The sequence below is a fragment of the Balaenoptera borealis genome, assembly GCF_965194805.1.
Source record: "Balaenoptera borealis genome assembly, chromosome: X".
Lineage (NCBI taxonomy): Eukaryota > Metazoa > Chordata > Mammalia > Artiodactyla > Balaenopteridae > Balaenoptera > Balaenoptera borealis.
Window position 1 is genome coordinate 66,717,226 of NC_138881.1, and position 22,427 is coordinate 66,739,652.

Below are 22,427 nucleotides of genomic sequence, written 5' to 3' on the forward strand. Positions count from 1 at the left end.
CTAAACATCCAGGAATATATGCTTAATGTGGAGGTATTGAGCAAAATGTTGCAAATCTCAAGGTCCCTGTGAATGCCTTTACTTAAATTAAAGCCCATCTGTTTGATCTGTTTGGCTTAAATATTTACTTATGACATTATTTATATCACTAGCTATATTACTTATTTACTTACTTATTTATTTATTTATTATTTATTTATTTTTGGCTGCCTTGGGTCTTCGTTGCTGTGTGCGGGCTTTCTCTAGTTGCGGTGAGCGGGGGTTACTCTTCAATGTGGTGTGCAGGTTTCTCATTGCGGTGGCTTCTCTTGTTGTGGAGCACGGGCTCTAGGCGCGTGGGCTTCAGTAGTTGTGGCACGCAGGCTCAGTAGTTGTGGCTCACGGGCTCTACAGTGCAGGCTCAGTAGTTGTGGCTCACGGGCTTAGTTGCTCCACGGCATGTGGGATCTTCCCAGGCCAGGGCTGGAACCCATGTCCCCTGCATTGGCAGGTGGATTCTTAACCACTGTGCCATCAGGGAAGCCCTATATCACTATCTATATTACTTTTATCCTGTCTATTTTATAAGATTGTTGTTTCTTACATTACCCAATTGTGTAACCAGGTCTTCAACAAAACTAATGATGCTTAAATGTCTTGAGGCAATTGATCACATACATAGTTCCATATAAAATTCATTGTAATAGCGCAACTCTAGATATGAGAAGAAGCAACAAGGGAGAATATTTCCTGGATTATAAGAGTCTAGTAAAACAAATGATCCCAAGCCTAATCCAGAAATAGGACATTGAGTGGCCTATCAACAAAGTCCTTGCCTGACCTAAGAATAAGCCTTCGTAATGCCATGGGACAAATGGGTCATGACATTCTTCCCAAACCTTGGTTGAATTTATGACCAACAGGGGGTACTGTAAACAAAAATATGTTGCCTGCCACTCCAGTTCTACAAGGATCAAGTCATTAGCCACTGTAGTTGCTGACCTACAGCACACCCTGAAAGGAATTCAAGATGAAATATTCTGTGTTTTGGATATATGGGCCCCTAGATAGTTAAGATGCATATGTAATGAAGAATTTCAATGACCCCAGATTCTTGCATCTTCCCATATATAGAAAAGCACTAAAATCATTAACTGAGATATCTGATCCTTGTGACTAGCAATAACTAGCAGGATGTATGCTTGACTACATGTATTTCCCAGCCGCCAAAAAATCATATATACGCTGGCTCATTCCCTCCTACCTCTTGAGAGCAGTTTGTCAGAGCTATCTGAGAGGCTGTCTCCTAGACTATAGTCCTCAGTAAGTCCCCAAATAAAAGTGAAACCCACAACTCTCACATTGTACGTTTTTCAGTTGAGTTATAGATAGATAGATAGATAGATAGATAGATAGATAGATAGAGAGCTATTAAGTGGAGAAACAAAGCAAGAATTCAACATTAAACCTTGGTCTTTAAACTCTAAAGCCTGTAGTGCTGTCATGTTTTCTTTCCCATTAAGACTTGTACTCTGCAGAATACATGATAGGGATTAAAATACACACACACACACACACACACACACACACACAAGATCCAAGATAGATACTCACTTAATGGAAAAAGATTCTCCAGTCATTTTGCCTGAAATGGGGTCCAGAAATGCAAGCTTCAAGCAGCATAGTGTAGGTGGTCCAACCTCATATTTGATTCCTACAATCTTAACAAATTCTTGTTCCTATTCATGAGAATACCAATAAATTATTACTTTCAATATAAATAATTGCCTAACATTTGCATATTATTTCATTATTATTTGAACAATTTAAAAATTATCTGAAACAACATTGTAAATCAACTATACTCCAATAAAACTTTAAAAATAAAAATAAAAAAATAAATAAAAATTATCCTAATACCCACCAGATACTAGGCACTCCACTAAGTGTTAAAAGTAATAAGACATGGCTCTTGACCCCTTAATAGCAATTTGTAGTTTAGTGCAGGGCTATAAACCAATGATAAACAGCAGAATCCCCTTGGGAACCTTTTTAAAATTCATGTTCCTAAACCTATTACTATGGAATTGAGTTCACTATGTCTGGGGTAAAGCTCAGTCATACATATTTTGAAAAAACCTCCCCAGGTTTTTCTCTGGGGAGTTAAGAATTGCTCTGCTGGTTAAGAATCACTCCTCTTGTCACTACTTCTCCCCTGAACTCCTTGACAGTCTGTCAGTGGGAGATTTTTGTGGCCGTCCTCTTGCCTCCTCCAGCCCCACAGAACCCTACAAGTCTCAGTCATGCGTGAGTGCATCTCCAGCCATGTTGGCCAGGCTGGTGTCCAGATCAGCAATTTCTGCTGGGAGCTCTACCGCCTGGAACATGGCATCCAGCCCGATGACCAGATGCTAAGTGACAAGACCATTGGGGGAGGAGATGACTCCTTCAGCACCTTCTTCAGTGAGACAGGTGCTGGCAAGCATGTGCCCAGGGCAGCGCTTGTAGACCTGGAACCCACAATCATTGATGAAGTTCGCACTGACACCTACCACCAGCTCTTCCACCCTGAGCAGATCGTCACAGGCAAGGAAGATGCTGCCAATAACTATTCCCAAGGTCACTACACCATTGGCAAGGAGATCATTGACCTTGTCTTGGACCAAATTCGGAAACTGGCTGACCAGTGCACAGGCCTTCAGGGCTTCCTGGTTTTCCACAGCTTTGGTGGGGGACTGGTTTTGGGTTCACCTCCCTGCTGATGGAACGTCTCTCTGTCGATTATGGCAGGAAGTCCAAGCTGGAGTTCTCCATTTACCCAGCCACCCAGGTTTCCACAGCTGTAGGTAAGCCCTACAACTCCATCCTCACCACCCACACACCATACTGGAGCACTCTGACTGTGCCTTCGTGGTAGACAATGAGGCCATCGATGACATCTGTTATAGAAACCTTGATATTGAGGGCCCAACCTACACTAATCTTAATCGCCTCATGAGCCAAATAGTGTCCTCCATCACTGCTTCCCTGAGGTGTGATGGAGCCCTGAATGTTGATCTGACAGAAGTCCAGACAAACCTGGTGCCCCATCCCCACATCCACTGGCCTCTGGACACATATGCCCCTGTCATTTCTGCTGAGAAAGCCTATCATGAACAGCTTACTGTAGCAGAGATCGCCAATGCTTGCTTTGAGCCAGCCAACCAGATGGTGAAATGTGACCCTTGCCATGGTAAATACATGGCTTTCTGCCTGTTGTACCATGGCGACGTGGTTCCCAAAGATGTCATTGCTGTCATTGCCACCATCAAGACCAAGCGTACCATCCAGTTTGTGGACTGGTGCCCCCCGTCTTCAAAGTTGGCATTAATTCCAGCTTCCCACTGTGGTACCTGGTGGATTCTTGGCCAAAGTACAGTGAGCTGTGTGCATGCTGAGCAGCACCACAGCCATTGCTGAGGCCTGGGCTCACCTGGACCACAAGTTTGACCTGATGTATGTCAAGAGTGCCTTTGTTCACTGGTACGTGGGTGAGGGCATGGAGGAAAGAGAGTTTTCTGAGGCCCGTGAGGACATGGCTGCCCTTGAGAAGGAGTGAGGAGGCTGGAGCAGATAGTGCTGAGGGAGAGGATGAGGGTAAAGAGTATTAACCTGTCTGCTGCAATTTTACACTATTGTCTTGGGACTATCTTATTTGTGTTCTGTGAAGCTGCCCATTGTGGCCCTATCTTGTCAATAAAAGTGATATTTCTATTTAAAAAAAGAAAAGAATCACTCCTCTAGCAGAAATACAGTTTGTAAGTAGGCAGGTGGACATGTTATGTATATGTTTGGGAAAAGGACTTACATTTATGAGTGCCTACAATATTATTTTATAATACCATCCTTATACATTGTTATTAGTCACACTTAACAGATGACAAAACTGAGCCTCATGGGTGCAGTGACTTGTTTCAAGTTATACACTAGTATATAGCAGAGCTGGGATTGAAATTCAGGTCTTATTCCAAAGCCCAGGCTCTTATACCACATATATGTTGCCTCCTAAAATTTCCTATAACCACAGGGTTAGAATTTAAAGTAGGAAATCATATGGTTTATTTATTCCTTTGATTCTAAAAAAAAACAAGAACAAAAACCTCAATTTTCACCTGATTCAGAACAGATGGTAGCATTCCTGTTTCCCAGGAGATGATTATGTAAAGCTCACTTGATAAGAAATTTTAGCACCTTACAACCTTGATACAATTTTTACAAGTGTCAAATCTTTATTTCAATAAATATACATATTCTCTCTTGCATCCTTCCTTTGAAGCATCATTACACAACAACCCTTCATTTACCTGGAAAACTATCATAAAATTGCCCTTTAGTCTCTTGTTCTCAGAGTCGAAAAAACAAAACGACAAAAACAAATGTAAACCTAAGTAGAAATGATGGTGTATGTATCTCTGTGTCTCTTTGTCTGTATTTATATAAGTATGAATGAATGAATGAATATGTATTTACAGTGAGAAAATCCTTCTCTAAAAAATAAACATATCTGTTTTATTCAATGACATGTAGCTACATAGGTACTATATCAAAAGAAATAATAAATAAAGCACCACAAAGTCATGAGTTTCTTAGGATTTATGATATTTACAATATCCTAAATCTGCCAGAATCTCAAGCGTGTTTGTGGTCCACATATGCAGTCACAGTTTATAGAGCCTCTAGAACATACAAAGCTGCTGAGGAAAATATCCACACCATGGAACTACTGCTTTGCTCCAATTATATCAATAGAATTGTATACACTACAGGATCTGAAGCTTGAAGGAAATTAGGTCAAATAATCAAGACAACAGGTGGCATACAAATTTTGGGAACCATAAAATGTGACCCATAACACTCAGCTGTACAAGAGTATGGTACATCACTTTATCCTGGATGAACAATCAACAGTGAAATATCCAGAAACTGAGAATAAGCCTACAGGCTAATAACTTAATTCCCAAGATACTTCAATTGCATAGCTTATTAATTTGGTGAACTTACCCTGAGATCCATTTTATTCCATGGCTGTTTTTGTAGGTTAACGCTGTATATTTTTGATTTTCTTACAGCCCGTACATAAGCTTCATGTCCTTGCCTAAAATATATAAGCTAAAACAAAAAACATGAGGTATTAAACAGCAGCATACCATTTAACACCTCTATATGTCCCAATATATTCCTACAAATGTCCTCTTCTCTTTACAAAGAATATAAATAATTATAATTTTGAAAAAATTTATACAATAAAGGTACTTATAATCAAATAATGTTCATTCAGTACTCATGCCTATGTAGCTCTGCGCTAAATATTGCATAATAAAAACACACACAGTCCTTCTTCTCCTTAGCACCTTCATAAATTTCTGAAGAAACAGACTAATGACAAATGTACACAAAAGTGGTCATATTTTAAAGTAATATTTTTCAAACTGTAATTGACATTCTAAAGCATCAACATTTTAATAGCCTACACATTATATATATATATATATATATATATATATATATATATATATTTCTAACCACAGGCTACTAAATACAGTAATTTCTAGACAGATTAAAATTTTTCTTTTGTAAGAAATAATATCAGAACTAGCATGGTATGGAAGGAAAATGAATCCAAGTGCTTGATAAAACTGTTCACCTCTTTAAGACAGCATTCACTACCATATTCTGATTCATTAAAAAAAGTTTCTTTCCCACAATAATTTTTTTTCGTCCTCACACCATACTGACAGGTTCAAATCACCTCCCAACCACAAAAATCTTAGCCTCCTTTAAGGTTCAGAATACTGGATCTGATTAAACAATCAGCAAACATTTCTAAAGTGAATGCCAACCCTGGATACAGCTTATTGTCCCAAACCTGTGCCCACCAGGGTAGAACAATGCCAGTGTGAATGGCCTTGCAGTAATATTTCCTAAATATCCCTGGGTGCACTCTGTACCTGAGAAGCTTAAGATCAGATTGCAAGTAGAATATGTAAGTAATGCCACCCTTCTTGTACATGTAGCTTCTTCCAAACAGCAGGCCTGCTTTGTAGGCGTTTTTCCCACTCTGCTTCCTTTATTTATTATTAATCCAAATACCCCACAATCATTACACAAAGGCAACCATGGGGACAGGGAAGAAGTCAGGAGACCTGACTGCTGTTGGTGCTACCCTTACAGGCCATGTGACTCTGGCCTTCCACATGCTCACCTGTCAAATGAAGAGGACACTCTGCTGGCAGGGGTGTTCAAAAGATTAATAACAATAACAAAGGACAGAGAGACTAGCATGCTTCAGGTACTATCCTAAGTGCCCTACAAATATCCTTTAATTTAATCCTTCCCAGAGCCCTATAAGGTAGATACCTTTATCCCCACTGTGCAGTTGAGGAAACTAGGGCACAGAGAAGTAATTTGTCAAAATCTTATTAGGTTTCATGCACTCCAATGTCCATTGCAGCACTATTTACAATAGCCAGAAGCAACATGGAAGCAACCTAAATGTTCATCAACAGAGGAATGGATAAAGAAGATGTGGTACATATATATAATGGAATATTACTCAGCAATAAAAAAGAACAAAGTAATGCCATTTGCAGCAACATGGATGGACCTAGATTTGTCATACTGAATGAAGTAAGTCAGAAAGAGAAAGACAAATATCATTATGATACCACTTATATGTGGAATCTAAAAAAAAAAAGGGTACAAATGAACTTATTTACAAAATAGAAGTAGAGTCATGGATGTAGAAAACAAACTTATGGTTATCAGGGAGAAAGGGGGGAAGGAATAAATTAGGAGATTGGGATTGACATGTACACACTACTACATATAAAATAGATAACTAATAAGAATCTGCTGTATAGCACAGGGAACTCTACTCAGTACTCTGTAATGGCGTATATGGGAAAAGAATCAAAAAAGAAAAAAAAAAGAGTGGATATATGTATATGTATAACTGACTCACTTTGCTGTACACCCGAAACTAACACAACATTGTAAATCAACTATACTCCAATAAAAATTTTTTAAAAAAGAAAAAAAAACTTATATTTCCTATAATACTTTTAAAGGGGTGGTAGAGATAAATAGAAGAAAGTAACGTAAAAAATACCATACTATGGAGATTTTAAAAATACACTGACATATTCTACCAATCAACACTAAGTCAGAATTTCTAATAGTTAAAAATACAAGTAAAATTTTTTTAAAGGTTTAAATATTAGTATATAAACACAACTGTAGTGGTAAAAAAAGTCATTACCATGCTTACCAATAACATGATAAGCATGTTATTCAGATATCCTTTATTAAATATTTATTCCTGTACTCAACAAATATTGATCAAATATGTATGTACAAGGCACTGGGTGCTATGATAACACATCAAAATAAAATCCTTTCCCTCAAGGATATGGACAGACATGTAGATATATGAGTATGATACAAGGCAGAATGTAGTATGTATCATAAGAGAGAAATAATTTAGATGGGAAAGCACATGAAGAAGGAGTGGCAAGCAAATGGTAAGTAGGGATAACATGCAGAAGAAGTTGGCATTTAAGTTAAACCTTGAAAAATGAGCATTTTGAGAGGCAATGACCAGTGGGTAGGGGTATTCCAGGCAAAATAATGAAGGCTTAACACTTAAAAGTAAAAAGTAATGCTGTCATTAAGAGACTGATTATATAAAAGTATGTTTCTGCCTTTATGGGTTCTTTAAAAACATTCTTTAATTCACGTATTTCACTGTCTGATTCACTTATACACCTTTTCCATTACCTGAACAACTGTCATTAGCTAATACACATTAGTCTTGAAGCATATAATCATGCACTAAGTTTAACAAAATAAAGGGAAAGGTAAATATGGTCCTATAAAATAGAGAGTAGTCTCAGATCATAGAGTATACAGATCCTTATTCTGTTCTAAGATTTTTTTTTAAATATTTATTTGCTTATTTATTTATTTATTTATTTATTTTTGGCTGTGTCGGGTCTTAGTTGCAGCACATGGGATCTTTTGCTGTGGCGCATGGGCTTCTCTCTAGTTGCAGTGCATGGGCTCTCTAGTTGTGGCATGCGGGCTCAGTAGTTGTGGCAAGCAGGCTTAGTTGCCCCTTGGCATGCAGGATCTTATTTCCCTAACCAGGGATCGAACCTGCGTTCCCTGCATTGGAAGGCGGATTCTTAACCACTGGACCACCAGGAAGTCTCCCTGTTCTAAGATTAATCCAAAATTATTTCTCTTAAGCCTCCATAAAAAAAGGCAATAAATACAAGAAATAGTGATTTTGGATATACCCCTAAGAAAGCTCTTCTAAGTTTTTTCATACAGCATTCATCCAGAGTATGTTTTACTAAAATAACCACACAAACGAGCATTGCTCAAAAGTCTGACACTTATAAGAAGACACACTTAGGAAAGGAAACATTTTAATAATATCAAAAGATATTATAATAATAAGTAATAGCTTAATTGTAAGGCTACTTGGTAGCTATCTCTGGTACAAAATATCTATAGAAGACAATTATAGAAAAGTTTGGTAAAACTTTTATTGGTTCCAAGATTTTTAGAACCATTTCCAAGGTTTTGCTCCTTCTTTATTATGATGATAATATTACATTCCTACTATGGGTCTTAAGTTGAAAACTGTGGGTAAGCATTTAATCATTCAAAAATGAATGATTAGTCAATATGTCAGAGACTATACAAGCCAACTAGGGCTCAAAATATAACAATGCTACCATAACTTTCATAAGAAAATCAAATAAAAATTTTTCACTGTATAGAATTTAAATCAATTTTTGACTGACCAATCATAAATATGGCTGTTATTCAATCACAGGTTCAGTAGGAAGGCCTTGTTTGTGAAATGACTTTCCCATAAGCATTGAAAGGGGTGATCATCCTCTAGAATATTTTCTATCAGGTTGAGCATGGGCTTCTTTTAAAAAAACAAAACAAAACAAAACAAAAACAGTATTAGGACTTGATTAGGATTCAAAATACCACTCAATTGGGCTTCCCTGGTGGCGCAGTGGTTGAGAATCTGCCTGCTAATGCAGGGGACACGGGTTCAAGCCCTGGTCTGGGAATATCCCACATGCCGTGGAGCAACTAGGCCCGTGAGCCACAATTACTGAGCCTGCGGGTCTGGAGCCTGTGCTCCGCAACAGGAGAGGCCACAATAGTGAGAGGCCCGCGCACCGTGATGAAGAGTGGCCCCCACTTGCTGCAACTAGAGAAAGCCCTCACACAGAAACGGAGACCTAACACAGCCATAAATACATAAATAAAAATTAAAAAAAAAACAAAATACTACTCAATTCTACTATGTGGCAATTAAGATAAAAATAAAGACAATTATTTTCATGGCTTCACAAGCCAATCAATTTATCTCAATGTTCATTGAGCATCTACTATACTAAAGACTCTGTGTCAGGCCCTACAAAGGACACAAAAATTAGTAAGATTCAGTCACCGTCCACAATAAATATATAATTGAGCAGCACAGTTAAGACTGTGAACATATAACTATAATAGAATTGAGAATATAAATGCCCTAAGACTGATATTAAAGTGAGTACTCTTGAGGTTCCAAGAGAAAAACGTTAGTTAACAGAAAACAATTACCTCATCTCCCATCTGTGGGACAAACGGGGAACGTCGTGGTATGGTATCCAAGATCCACTGAGGGGCAAACCATTCTTCATTGGGCTCACCTGCCATAGAAACCAGTCCTCCTTTCTAAAATATAGTTCACAAACATATAAACTATAAATATATGAACAGTTGTAGAAAAAATAGCAGGTAGAAAATGTTAAAAACATCAGGTTATAATAAAACACAAAATATACAAATTTTAAACATTTTCTTTTACCGATTAATTATGCATAACTTTTGTACCAATAAAACAATCAAGTGAGTAACATGTTCAATGTTGGCTGACAGATAATATGACACTATATACTATCTAAAAACCACAAATTTTACTCTTTATGTCCCTAGTATATCAAAGGAATTCAATACAAGTAACACAATAACTTTTTGCCAATTAAATGATGACCATCAAGAAGATAATTCTGTCTACTAAAGCAAGAGGTTACAGAATGAATACAGAATCCATTTTTAAATTAATATTCAAGGAACTGTGTGGATTAAGTTTTTACATCATTCAAATGAAATTATAGTGGGAAAAAAACCCCCATCATTGGGATGAAATAAAAACATAAAGAAATAGAAGAAGCCCTACATGATTTATCATATCCTTCCATTTTACAAGTCAAAAAGATATAGAAATTTATGACTGGTGACATGACAAGAATAATCCTTTTATACTACAGTGGCTTATTTAAAAACTCTACTACAGGGGCTTCCCTGGTGGCATAGTGGTTGAGAGTCTGCCTGCTAATGCAGGGGACACGGGTTCGAGCCCTGGTCTGGGAAGATCCCACATGCCGCGAACCGGCTGGGCCCGTGAGCCACAATTGCTGAGCCTGCGCGTCTGGAGCCTGTGCTCCGCAAGAGAGGCCGCGATAGTGAGAGGCCCGCGCACCGCGATGAAGAGTGGCCCCCGCTTGCCGCAACTGGAGAAAGCCCTCGCACAGAGACGAAGACCCAACACAACCATAAATCAAAATTAATTAATTAATTAATTAATTAATTTAAAAAACCCAAAAAAACTCTACTACATTTTAACAAACAACTGTCAAAGTGTTTTTATTTAATGTTAAAATAATAATGAAAATATTCTAGCCTCTACTTTTGACAACAGAAAAATTTCAAAAAATCTTTACATCTTTTATACAATTTTACTTAGTTTCTCAGACGGAATATTATTTTTAGAGAAAAGTGAAGTGTTACTGTTAAGTATTCAAGTATCAAAGGCAAAAACCAAAACCAACAACAAAAAAAAAAAGAAAAACAACCTGTAAACTTACAAACCTTCTTTCTAGTCTGTTTAGGTTTCTTTTGCCGTTCTTCAAGTGACTTCAAATTCTCCTCCTCAGAGCTGCTGCATATTTTCCGTGTTGCCTGTCTCGTTTGCCTTTTTGGAGGTTGCAAATTTATTCCAGCATCTGCTGTCCAATCAGAATATTCACTTGATGAATCACTGTATATAATACATAAGTTCAGAAAAGGAATAGTTTTGCGTCATGATTGAAAGATGATCATTTTGTAATCAAACAGCATTATAAATGACATGGTTTGATTTTCTTCTAACCAAAGATTAAAAAATATCAAATATAGAATTTTGATCATTACCTAAGTGATTTTAGTGAAATGCTTCTTGGATAAAGTATAATGCTTAGTTTCCCATAACAGGATTTAAAATTCAAAATTCCTGTCCAAATCACAAAAGCTTCTTTAAATAAAGATGTTCCTTATCCCTGGAAATGGTTAAATATAGTTGATTTAAACCTGAAATAAATACACATAGCCTGCCAAGGTGTAGAATCTTGGATTTACAAAGAATCTTATTTTACAGATGGAACTATTTTAGGGAACTAAAGCCCATGATGACATGCGCAAAAAGATATTGGTAGAGCTAGGATAAAACAACAGGTCTCTGGGCTTCCAACCCAGTACTCTTTCTACTATAAAATACTATTTTAACTCTGGCTTTACCAAATTCCTACAAGAACATAATTTCACATTAAAACTGTCAAATGATTTTGACCAAATCAAAACCATTAAAACTACCTGGAGGAACTTTCACTTTGCCATTCAATAACAGGATCCTCTATAGAAGCATCACTTGTGCCAACTGTTTCATCTTCCTGCAACAAAGAGCCAGCAATTGAGATATATGGTTATTATTAACTAGCATATTATTAATTAGCATATATTACCTGTTTTATAACACTTTTTGTATTCCCCCCTCCAAAAAAAAGTTCTAGTTAAAAATGTATGTAATCATTTTTCTATATATACTTGTAACTCATAACTAAGCCTACCAAGTATTTAAAGATTTCTAGCATCTACTATCTTACTGATATGAGACACCTTTTCTTATTTCAAAGACACAATAGACTCCTTAAGAAACACAAATATAACCCTCTTAAATTTTGTTAAAACCACTGTTTTCTTTTTTTAATTGAAGTATAGTTGATTTACAATGCGGTGTTAGTTTCAGATATACAGCACAGTGATTCGGTTTTTGTTTGTTTTTCATTGGGGTACAGTTGCTTTACAATGTTGTGTTAGTTTCTGCTGTACAACAAAGTGAATCAACTATATGTATACATATATCCCCTCCTTCTTGATTCAGTTTTATATGTATATATATACATAAAAAAATATGAATTTATATGAATATATATATTCTTTTCCAGATTCTTTTCCCTTATAGAAAGCCATTGTTTTAAAAAATACCTACCCAAAAATGATAAAAATACCTATATGCCTCTACCAAGTTAATATAATTACTCTCCATAAAAAAGTTAATCATCTTTTTATTATGTAAGCTCTCAAATGTACCAAGGTAGAGGAAATAGATAACATCCTTGTGTACACAATCTCCAGTTTAGACAATAACTCACAGCCTATCTTGTATATATACCCTTACCAACTGCCTCATACCCCAGGTATTATTGTGAAAAAAAAGCATTTACACTATAAATATTTATTAAGATTAGGATTCTTTTTTAAAACATAACCACAACACAATTATTACATTAAAATATAACAATTCTTTTTTTTCTTTTTTAATAACAGCTTTATTGAGATAGAACTCACATACCATAAACTTCACCCCTTCAGAGTATACAGTTCAATGGTTTTTAGTATATTCAGAGCTGTTCAACCATCACCACTAATTTTAGAACACTTTCATCACCCCAAAAAGAATCCCTAAACCCATTAGCAAGGACCCCTCACTCCCCACTACCTCAAGCCCCTGGAAGCCACCAATCTACTTTTGGTCTTGGTACTCTTGTCAAAGTACCCCATACTTTGAACAACAAAATCTGTACCAAGTAATCTTTGTTTTTCTTCTCTCTTCTTCTTTTTCATGTATTTTTAATTTTCTTAACCATCTCAAATTGCTACGTTGCCCTGAATTTCTCCTTGCCTATCTGTCTTAGTGACACTCATGCAACAGGACTCTTTAATCCATCTACATTCAATGTCTTTTTGTTTTAATTCTTTTAAGTCCATGGCTCAGAGGCAACAGGGTTTTTTTAAAATTTTTATTGGGGTATAGTTGCTTTACAATGTTGTGCTAGCCTCTACTGTACAGCAAAGTGAACCAGCCATACACACACACACATCCCCTCCCCTCTGGATTTCCTTCCCATCCAGGTCACCACAGAGCACTGAGTAGAGTTCCCCATGCTATACAGTAGGTCCTCCTTAGCCATCTATTCCATACATATCAATAGTGTTTATATGTCAGTCCCAATCTCCCAATTCATCCCACCCCCCCCTTGTTATCCATACGTTTGTTCACTATGTCTGTCTCTATTTCTGCTTTGTAAATAAGATTGTCGATACCAATTTTTTCAGATTCCACATATATGTGTTAATATACAATATTTGTTTTTCTCTTTCTGACTTACTTCACTCTGTATGATAGTCTTGAATACGTGATCATTCTTTTCAGATCAAGATTTTCATGGGTGGGGGGAGAGAAGGAGTGATATTATTGATAAGAGTTAAAGAATTGTGAATGGTGGGAGAAGAATGAGGGTACCATACATTATCAATGCATAATTAAACCCTCATTATTCACTTAAATACTATAGTTATTAAGAGAACAAAAGGAAAGGACTGGAGAAGAGAGGAACATGAGGAAAAGAACTGCTATAGTCTTTATTTCATTACCATGGAAAAGGTAGGTCTGAAAAAAATCATCACTCAGTAATCTCCATGATTGGTAAAGTCAACAATAACAGAAAACATGTATATTATGATTACACAGTCAACAAGTTCTGGAACTGTATAACTAGTTATCTCAGTTAATATTCCATTTCTTTCCATTTCTAGGCAGATTTGCTCTCACTCTCTTTTCTTACTGTCCCAAAGCCAAACTTTTCCTGGCATGTTTGATACCCTCAATGAAGATAATATCTTCGGTACAAATAAGAGAAGATATCTAAAGGAATTCAATATAATGCTCAAATTTGCCTATTAAATGCCTTATTAATAAATAATACTCATAAGAAAGTCATTAAAATAATTTTCTGTTAAATTTACCCTTAAAAGTAAACCCAAAGTTTATCAAATTGCTATTTCTTTCGTGATATGTCGATTTTCAGCCTTTCATAGAAAAAAAGAACTTTGAAAAGGAATCTAGGTATCAGATATGCCTTAACTTCTTTGTGATTTTACAAGGTCTCGGATATTGACCTCATTGATAGTCTCATGTTATTAAACCTAGTTGAAAAATTTAAAAAAAAAGTAAACCCAAAGTGATGACACTAACTGGGAAACAAAAAATTACATTGAGTAAATAATAGCAGATATCTAACCTCTGAGGAGCTATCTGAGTCTTCCTGTACACCTGAATTTTGACATGATGCTTGTGAATTATGCTCTATGTTGGATCTTGTTTGGTAAGTATGCTGGCGTTTGCGTTGCGTCCTTCGTAAAGACCGCCCACAGCTAGGCGGATAATCATTCTATAAAACAGAAGGAAAATAAATTTTAAAAAATGAAAGGCTCAGTGAATATACACAAAAGAACATATATAAAGCAAATCAATTGGGCTTGATTTGGAGTGAGGGTGGAGGTGAGAGATAGGAATAAAGTCCCAAAAAGAAAACCCAAGATATATTTTTATACTATGTTTTTACATAAAAAATATACTTCATTTTTATATATTTAACCCACTTCCATTAATACAGATTACTTTCCGTATTTTGAAAACTTTGTGATCAAATTAAAGATAGTACTGAAATTCTAAGCTGCAAGAATCTGCCCACTCAGAATTTACATATACCATATTATCTACAATTTATTACAGGATGAAGCAAGATATCTATATCATATGTATGTGTATATATAATTCTTAATATAACATGTATTTCTTTAGTTCTATAAAAAACTACATTTAGTAAACGAGTCAAAATAAAAATTTAATTTTTAATAACAAAAATGTAAAGTAAAAACTGTTTTATTCTACCCTTTACAAGTATAAAATATTCTTACTGATATACCATATGTCAAAACTATAACCCTAATATGTCATCAGGAGTAAACAAGCTTAAAGGTCTTCTAAATCAGTATCAAGGGCCAGTTTCTTATCTTACATGTAAATGTTTCTCATTTTCAATATAAATAAAAATGTTTACAGATCCAACTACCCTGTTTATTAGTCTCAGACAAGTCTGATGTTTGACAAATCAGCTTAGCAGGAAAAAAGAATATAAATCATGGATGTGAGTCATTCAAAATCTCTAAGAAAATAATCTTATCACAGAACATCATATACGCTAATAAAATCTGAACAGAAATTAAGAAAGTGGGTATCAAAATGATCTAAGAATATTTAGAGATATTCATATAATAATTACCTGAAATTGTATTTATCAATACTGAAAAGACACTTAAAATTCAGTACCCATTGCTTATATTTCCTTAATAAGATTAAAATCAACCTAGACTTTCCAATTTACCAAACTCTTCAGGAGTTACAGTTATTAGTTCTGGGAACAAAACTATATTCTTATGCCACTAGTTTGTTCAACCTCAGAGTACTAGTCAGGGGTTTAAAATGCACCTAATGGAGTACAGGAATCTTATTCCCTGATTAGCAGTTTCTACTGGGAATATGAATCTTCCTAATGTATATAGAACAGATTTTACTCCTGTCTAATTAGGTAGGCCAGGAGTAAGCCTAGGGCAGGGGTCAGCAAACTTTTTCTGTAAAGGGCCAGAGTACAAATATTTTGGCTTTGCAGGTCATATGATCTCTGTGGCAACTACTCAACTCCATAGAGCATGAAAGCAATCATAGACAATATATAAATGAATAGGTATGGCTGTGCTCCAATAAAACTTTATTAATAGGAATAGGCAGTAGACCAGATTTAGTCCATGGGCAGTTTGTCAACCTCTGCCCTAGGGTATCTGAACATTTGTTTTACATTGTGATTAGTGATCCAGCATTAATTTTAAAGTTCTACTTTAACCATATGAAAATGGTATTTTAATACAAATATCCTATACCTACAATGACCATATATCCTAGATTTGGGGGGATAGTTCTAACTTTGTGTAATTTTATCCTTATTAATAATAACCATATATCTCCATTTGGGGTTTCAAAAAAATAGTTTCCCTATATACAGACACCTATCGAAATAATCCCTTAATACATAACTGCCACCTTTCAAAAACCTGGTATCTGCAAATATTTACAAATAGTGTATTGCAAAGTACTGTAAAGCTAAACTTACCCTTTGGGTAGCATAAGATGGCTTCTTCTTCTTTTCGACTGTATAAAGACTGATTTCTAAGTCACCTTTAGCAGTTCGACATTCTTCCTGAACCCTAATAACAAATCAAAGGTCAAAGTAACAGAAAATCATCAAAGAGCAAACCAATGGTTTATTTATTATTAGAGAAATGCAAATCAAAACTACAATGAGGTATCACCTCACACCAGTTAGAATGGGCATCATCAGAAAATCTACAAACAACAAATGCTGGAGAGGGTGTGGAGAAAAGAGAACCCTCTTGCACTGTTGGTGGGAATGTAAATTGATACAGCCACTATGGAGAACACTATGGAGGTTTCTTAATAAACTAAAAATAGAATTACCATATGATCCAGCAATCCCACTACTGGGCATATACCCAGAGAAAACCATAATTCAAAAAGACACATGCACCCGAATGTTCATTGCAGCACTATTTACAATAGCCAGGTCATGGAAGCAACCTAAATGCCCATCGACAACGAATGGATAAAGATGTGGTACATATATACAATGGAATATTACTCAGCTATAAAAAGGAACGAAATTGGGTCATTTGTTGAGACATGGATGGATCTAGAGACTGTCATACAGAGTGAAGTAAGTCAGAAAGAGAAAAACAAATATCATATATTAAGGCATATATGTGGAACCTAGAAAAATGGTACAGATGAACTGGTTTGCAGGGCAGAAATTGAGACACAGATGTAGGGAACAAACATATGGACACCAAGGGGGGAAGCGGCGGGGGGGTGGGGGTGGTGGTGTGATGAATTGGGAGATTGGGATTGACATGTATACACTGATGTGTATAAAATTGATGACTAGTAAGAACCTGCTGTATAAAAAAATAAATAAAATTCAAAAATTCAAAAAAAATAAAAATTAGATAACAAAAACACCTTTAAATATAAAATTGGACATTTTAACCATTTTAGGTATGTAATTGAGTGGTGTTAATGACATTTACAATGTTGTGTAACCATCATCACTATTTCCAAAACTTTTTCATCACTCCAAACATAAACTTTGTAACCATTAAGCAATAACTCTTTATTTCTCCTTTCACCAGTCCCTGCTAACCTCTAATCTACTTTATGTCTCTATGAATTTGCCTACTCTAGATATTTCATATAAGTGTAATTATACCCTATTTGTCCTTTTGTGTCTGGCTGATTTCACTAAGCATTATATTTTCCATGTTTATCCATGTTATAGCAAGTATCAGAAGTTTTTATGGCTGAATTATATTCCAGTGTATGTATATATCACACTTCATTTGTCCATTCATCTGTTGACAGGCACTTGAATTGTTTCTACAATTCAGCTATTATGAATAATGCTACAATAAACATTGGCATACAAGTATCTGAGTCCCTGCTTTCAATTCTACTTCTAACGTTTTGAACAGAGAATTATTTCATATTGTTCTACTGCCAGGGGGTAGCATTCAGTTCATATATTAGCTATGTCTCCCTTTTCTTATTACTGCTAAAGAAAGAAAAGGTGAAACCAAATTAATTTTGCTACTTGTTGGCTCAGCTGGTAAAAAGGTTTCGCTAGGAAGATATTAGGATTTGAATGGATTTTCTATGTTCTCTGTCAATGTCCTTTCTCTTTTCCAAATCTATTTCTAGTTGCTGTGCATCATCTGGAGTCAATATTACAGTAAATGTTAAGGTTTACAAATAAGGATAGGGATTCTAAGTTTGAAATTCATCCTAATGAAATCCTTTCATCCAAAGAAGTCTACTTAAATGATATTTCTAAATATACGCTAAGCACTGGGTCTACTACATACCTATACTGCACTCCCAAACTGCTCCAATTCTGAGTTTCCTCAGAACCACTGTTGAATATTGGGTCCATGTATCACTGACATTTAATCACATATGGCCTCATGTTCTTATTTAATAGTATTTTTTCATATCTTCTAACCTAGACTATAAATTCAAAGAAGACAGAGATTATGTTTTTTCATTTTTCAGTATTCCCCAAAACATTTACCACAAAGCTAAGCAAATTTAAGATAATCTTTAAATAGTTGTTATGGAATAAACTAATGAAATAATGTGGAAAAACTAATGCATGGCTCAGCTAAATTAAAGAAAAATACCTTAGTTATTAGCCTAACATAGTACATTTCATTTTTTTTAACATCTTTATTGGAGTATAATTGCTTTACAACGGTGTGTTGGTTTCTGCTTTATAACAAAGTGAATCAGCTATATGTATACATATATCCCCATATCTCCTCCCTCTTGTGTCTCCCTCCCACCCTCCCTATCCCACCCCTCTAGGTGGTCACAAAGCACCCAGCTGATCTCCCTGTGCTATGCGGTTGCTTCCCACTAGCTATCTATTTTACATTTGGTAGTGTATATAAGTCGATGCCACTCTCTCACTTCGTCCCAGCTTACCCGTCCCCCTCCCCATGTCAAGTCCATTCTCTACATCTGTGTCTTTATTCCTGTCTTGCCCCTAGGTCCTTCAGAACCATTTTTGTGGGGTTTTTTTTAGATTCCATATATATGTGTTAACATATGGTATTTGTTTTTCTCTTTCTGACTTACTTCACTCTGTATGACAGACTCTAGGTCCATCCACCTCACTACAAATAACTCAGTTTTGTTTCTTTTTATGGCTGAGTAATATTCCATTGTATATATGTGCCACATCTTCTTCATCCATTCATCTGTCGGTGGACACTTAGGTTGCTTCCATGTCCTGGCTACTGTAAATAGAGCTGCAATGAACATTGTGGTACATGACTCTTTTTGAACTATGGTTTTCTCAGGGTATATGCCCAGTAGTGGGATTGCTGGGTCATATGGTAGTTCTATTTTTAGTTTTCTAAGGAACCTCCATACTGTTCTCAATAGTGGCTGTATCAATTTACATTCCCACCAACAGTGCAAGAGGGTTCCTTTTTCTCCACACACTCTCCAGCATTTATTGTTTGTAGATTTTTTGATGATGGCCATTCTGACTGGTGTGAGATGATACCTCACTGTAGTTTTGATTTTTGTTTCTCTAATGATTAGTGATGTTGAGCATTCTTTCATGTGTTTGTTGGCAATCCGTATATCTTCTTTGGACAAATGTCTATTTAGGTCTTCTGCCCATTTTTGGATTGGGTTGTTTGTTTTTTTGATATTGAGCTGCATGAGCTGCTTGTAAATTTTGGAGATTAATCCTTTGTCAGTTCCGTCATTTGCAAATATTTTCTCCCATTCTGAGGGTTGTCTTTTCATCTTGTTTATGGTTCCCTTTGCTGTGCAAAAGCTTTTAAGTTTCATTAGGTCCCATTTGTTTATTTTTGGTTTTATTTCCATTTCTCTAGGAGGTGGGTCAAAAAGAGTACATTTTAATTTACTTACTCAGAAAGAACGTTACCATATTGACTCACCTACTAACCCCATTATTTAGTTCATTGACCACCACTCTTCTGCTCCATGCCATGAGATCTCTTTCAGTGGCCATCTGGCTTCTAGGAGCATTGTTATGCATTTGTCGGACACCTTCAATTTGACCACTACGTCGGAGTCCAATGTTTGGGGAAGAAGATATGTCCATATTTGGATTTCTCAGAGCTAAAACAAAAACAAAGGAAGGCACCACTCTCTTAGCAAAGGCACCAAACTCTTCCAGATCAGAGCTCTAAATAAAATAGGAGATTCAAAGACAGTACTGCTGGACAATATTGCTATCCCTTTTTTATACATTTTCTGTACCCCCTTTATGGTTTTTACAGTCTTATAGATAAAGCAGGCACTCAATAAATGTTTACTGTCTCTATAGCTCTTTTAATATTTTTCAGAGGACTTTCACAACTGTCATCTACTAAATGCTCAGTAAATACAAAAGGTGTATTTAACATATTTGGTAGATTCATAAATGTTATTAGTACTAGTTCAGAAAGCAGCTTTTTAATCTAAATTCTACCTTTATTTAGCCCATTAAAAGGTTTTTGAATAGAACTCCAATAAAGCTTTCAAAAATAGTAAGAAAAAAATTATTTAAAAAAATTTTTAAACTATCAAAATTTCATTTTCAAAATTGATAAGGAATGAAAGAAAGGGGAAATAAGCAATAGAAATTTTACTTTTGTTTTTAATCCTCCAGTAAGGTCCCTGTTTATTTTTTTTGTAATTGCGAATAAAACAAAAATGGAAACTGAAACATTAAACTGTTAAGATAAGCACCAGAAAGAAAAAAAAACAAATGAACATTGCAAAGAGAAGTCAGTGGGGTCCCTTTGACTAACAGCATTTCAAATCTAACCACAGAAACCTAGTATTGAATTGCTGACCTCTAAATCAGGGTTCTAAGAAATTTTTATGTCTTAGGAACAAAAGGCCTGGATATATAGGATTATCAGCCCACTTCTTATCTTGTTCCAGGTTAAGGAAAGCTTATCTGAGCTAGGTGCTCCAAATGACATGAACAAAGAATGTTTTTATTTTAATTTTATGGGATACTAAAGAAATCAGGAAATGAGTAAAAGACCATGTGAATCACCTCAAATTTAAATCACCTTATTCATTTCTGTGGACTCCAAAATGTCACAATACCCAAATAAATGACCTCAATTATGTAAATATAAAAAGAAACACATTTGCCAAAATCCCGCACGAGGACTGCATTTTAAACAGAACTAATAGTTCTTGAAAAAAGTAAAACTGACATAGGCTAAGATTATATAAAACTCAGATGCATAGACACATTTCATGTAAAGTGAAGGAAGACATACAATAGATTGGAATAATACTGGTAATTAGAATCAAACTTGTCAAAGTCAATTAAAAAGTTGTATCTGTATTCCCTAAGAAGAGGGCTTCTTGTCTTCCAGTATATTTTTGTAAACTCGAGAGACAGATGATATGTTGCTTCCTTTTCAACAAAGGAGGGCAAATTTTTTTTGGTATTAATTTTTAAACTTAAAGTGGCTTTAATTTTGAAAACTTTTAGGTTGGTTCCCCTAGAAGGGGCTGGACTTATTGTAGCACCTTGCTTATTACAACAAAAGTAAAGACTGCAAATACATAACTGAGTTAACAGAAAACAGTATATTAAAATACACCATCTGTGGGCTTCCCTGGTGGCGCAGTGGTTAGGAATCCGCCTGCCAATGCAGGGGACGCATGTTCGAGCCCTGGTCCAGGAGGATCCCACATGCCACGGAGCAACTAAGCCCACAACTGCTGAGCCAGCGCTCTAGAGCCCGTGAGCCACAGCTGCTGAGGCCGCGTGCCACAACTACTGAGGACCGCGTGCCTAGACCCCGTGCTCCGAAACACGAGAAGCCACCACAGTGAGAAGCCCGTGCACTGCAACGAAGAGTAGCCCCAGCTCACTGCAACTAGAGAAAACCTGCACGCAGCAACCCAACGCAGCCAAAAATAAATAAATGAAATAAATTTATAAAAACAAAATAAAATAAAATACACCATCTGTATTCCTTAGGAGATGCTAAATCACTTTAGCCCCAAATGATAATGAGATTATGGCACTTTAGTGTATCATATCACAACTGTAAATTAACAAAAATGTTGCTTTTATTTAAAAACCTAAAATGCTCCTCACATGTAATTACTTGGTACAAGTAAAATAATTAAAGTACATTCATCATACCTTTTACAAATATACACATACTTACCACCATTAGCAGAATATGATCTATTAATTGGAAAATGTGGAACATCTCCTTCATTAATTAGCCTCAGATCTTGTTCTCTTTGTAACTCCCTGATTATTCCATCAAGAATGCTCTCATCCTGGTCATTGGTTTGTTGCCCAATTACCTGTTCTACTACTTCACCATCACCTTAATTAGACCAAAGATATAAAGCCACAAAATTATTTACATTTCAGTGTACCGTAAATATAGTAAAATCAAGCTTAATCTATAAGTTTCTAGACAAATAATTTTAAAGGGATTAAAATGAAAATAAAACGTATAGCAAACAAAATATTTTCTAAAGAACTATT

At 35.7% G+C, this 22,427-nt stretch overlaps 1 protein-coding gene and 1 pseudogene across 7 annotated transcripts in view; one reads left to right on the forward strand and one right to left on the reverse strand.

Moving 5' to 3' along the window:
- Positions 1-22,427, reverse strand: part of BRWD3 (bromodomain and WD repeat domain containing 3) — a 120,646-nt gene that overhangs the window by 24,900 nt on the left and 73,319 nt on the right. For 4 of the 6 annotated variants that reach the window (XM_082376966.1, XM_082376968.1, XM_082376965.1 and 1 more), the window contains 10 exons: positions 22,096-22,263; positions 19,846-20,029; positions 16,416-16,509; positions 14,487-14,636; positions 13,575-13,610; positions 11,719-11,795; positions 10,960-11,128; positions 9,649-9,762; positions 5,020-5,127; positions 1,594-1,718 (listed from right to left, as the gene is read on the reverse strand). In XM_082376966.1, coding sequence (XP_082233092.1) covers positions 1,594-1,718; positions 5,020-5,127; positions 9,649-9,762; positions 10,960-11,128; positions 11,719-11,795; positions 13,575-13,610; positions 14,487-14,636; positions 16,416-16,509; positions 19,846-20,029; positions 22,096-22,263 — 1,225 coding nt within the window. The remainder of the gene's footprint in view (positions 1-1,593; positions 1,719-5,019; positions 5,128-9,648; positions 9,763-10,959; positions 11,129-11,718; positions 11,796-13,574; positions 13,611-14,486; positions 14,637-16,415; positions 16,510-19,845; positions 20,030-22,095; positions 22,264-22,427) is intronic. The other 2 variants (XM_082376969.1, XM_082376967.1) reach the window with 1 other exon arrangement.
- LOC309620585 (tubulin alpha-1C chain pseudogene) lies at positions 1,664-5,012 on the forward strand (annotated as a pseudogene). The gene has a single exon. The product of its transcript is annotated as a tubulin alpha-1C chain pseudogene (transcript).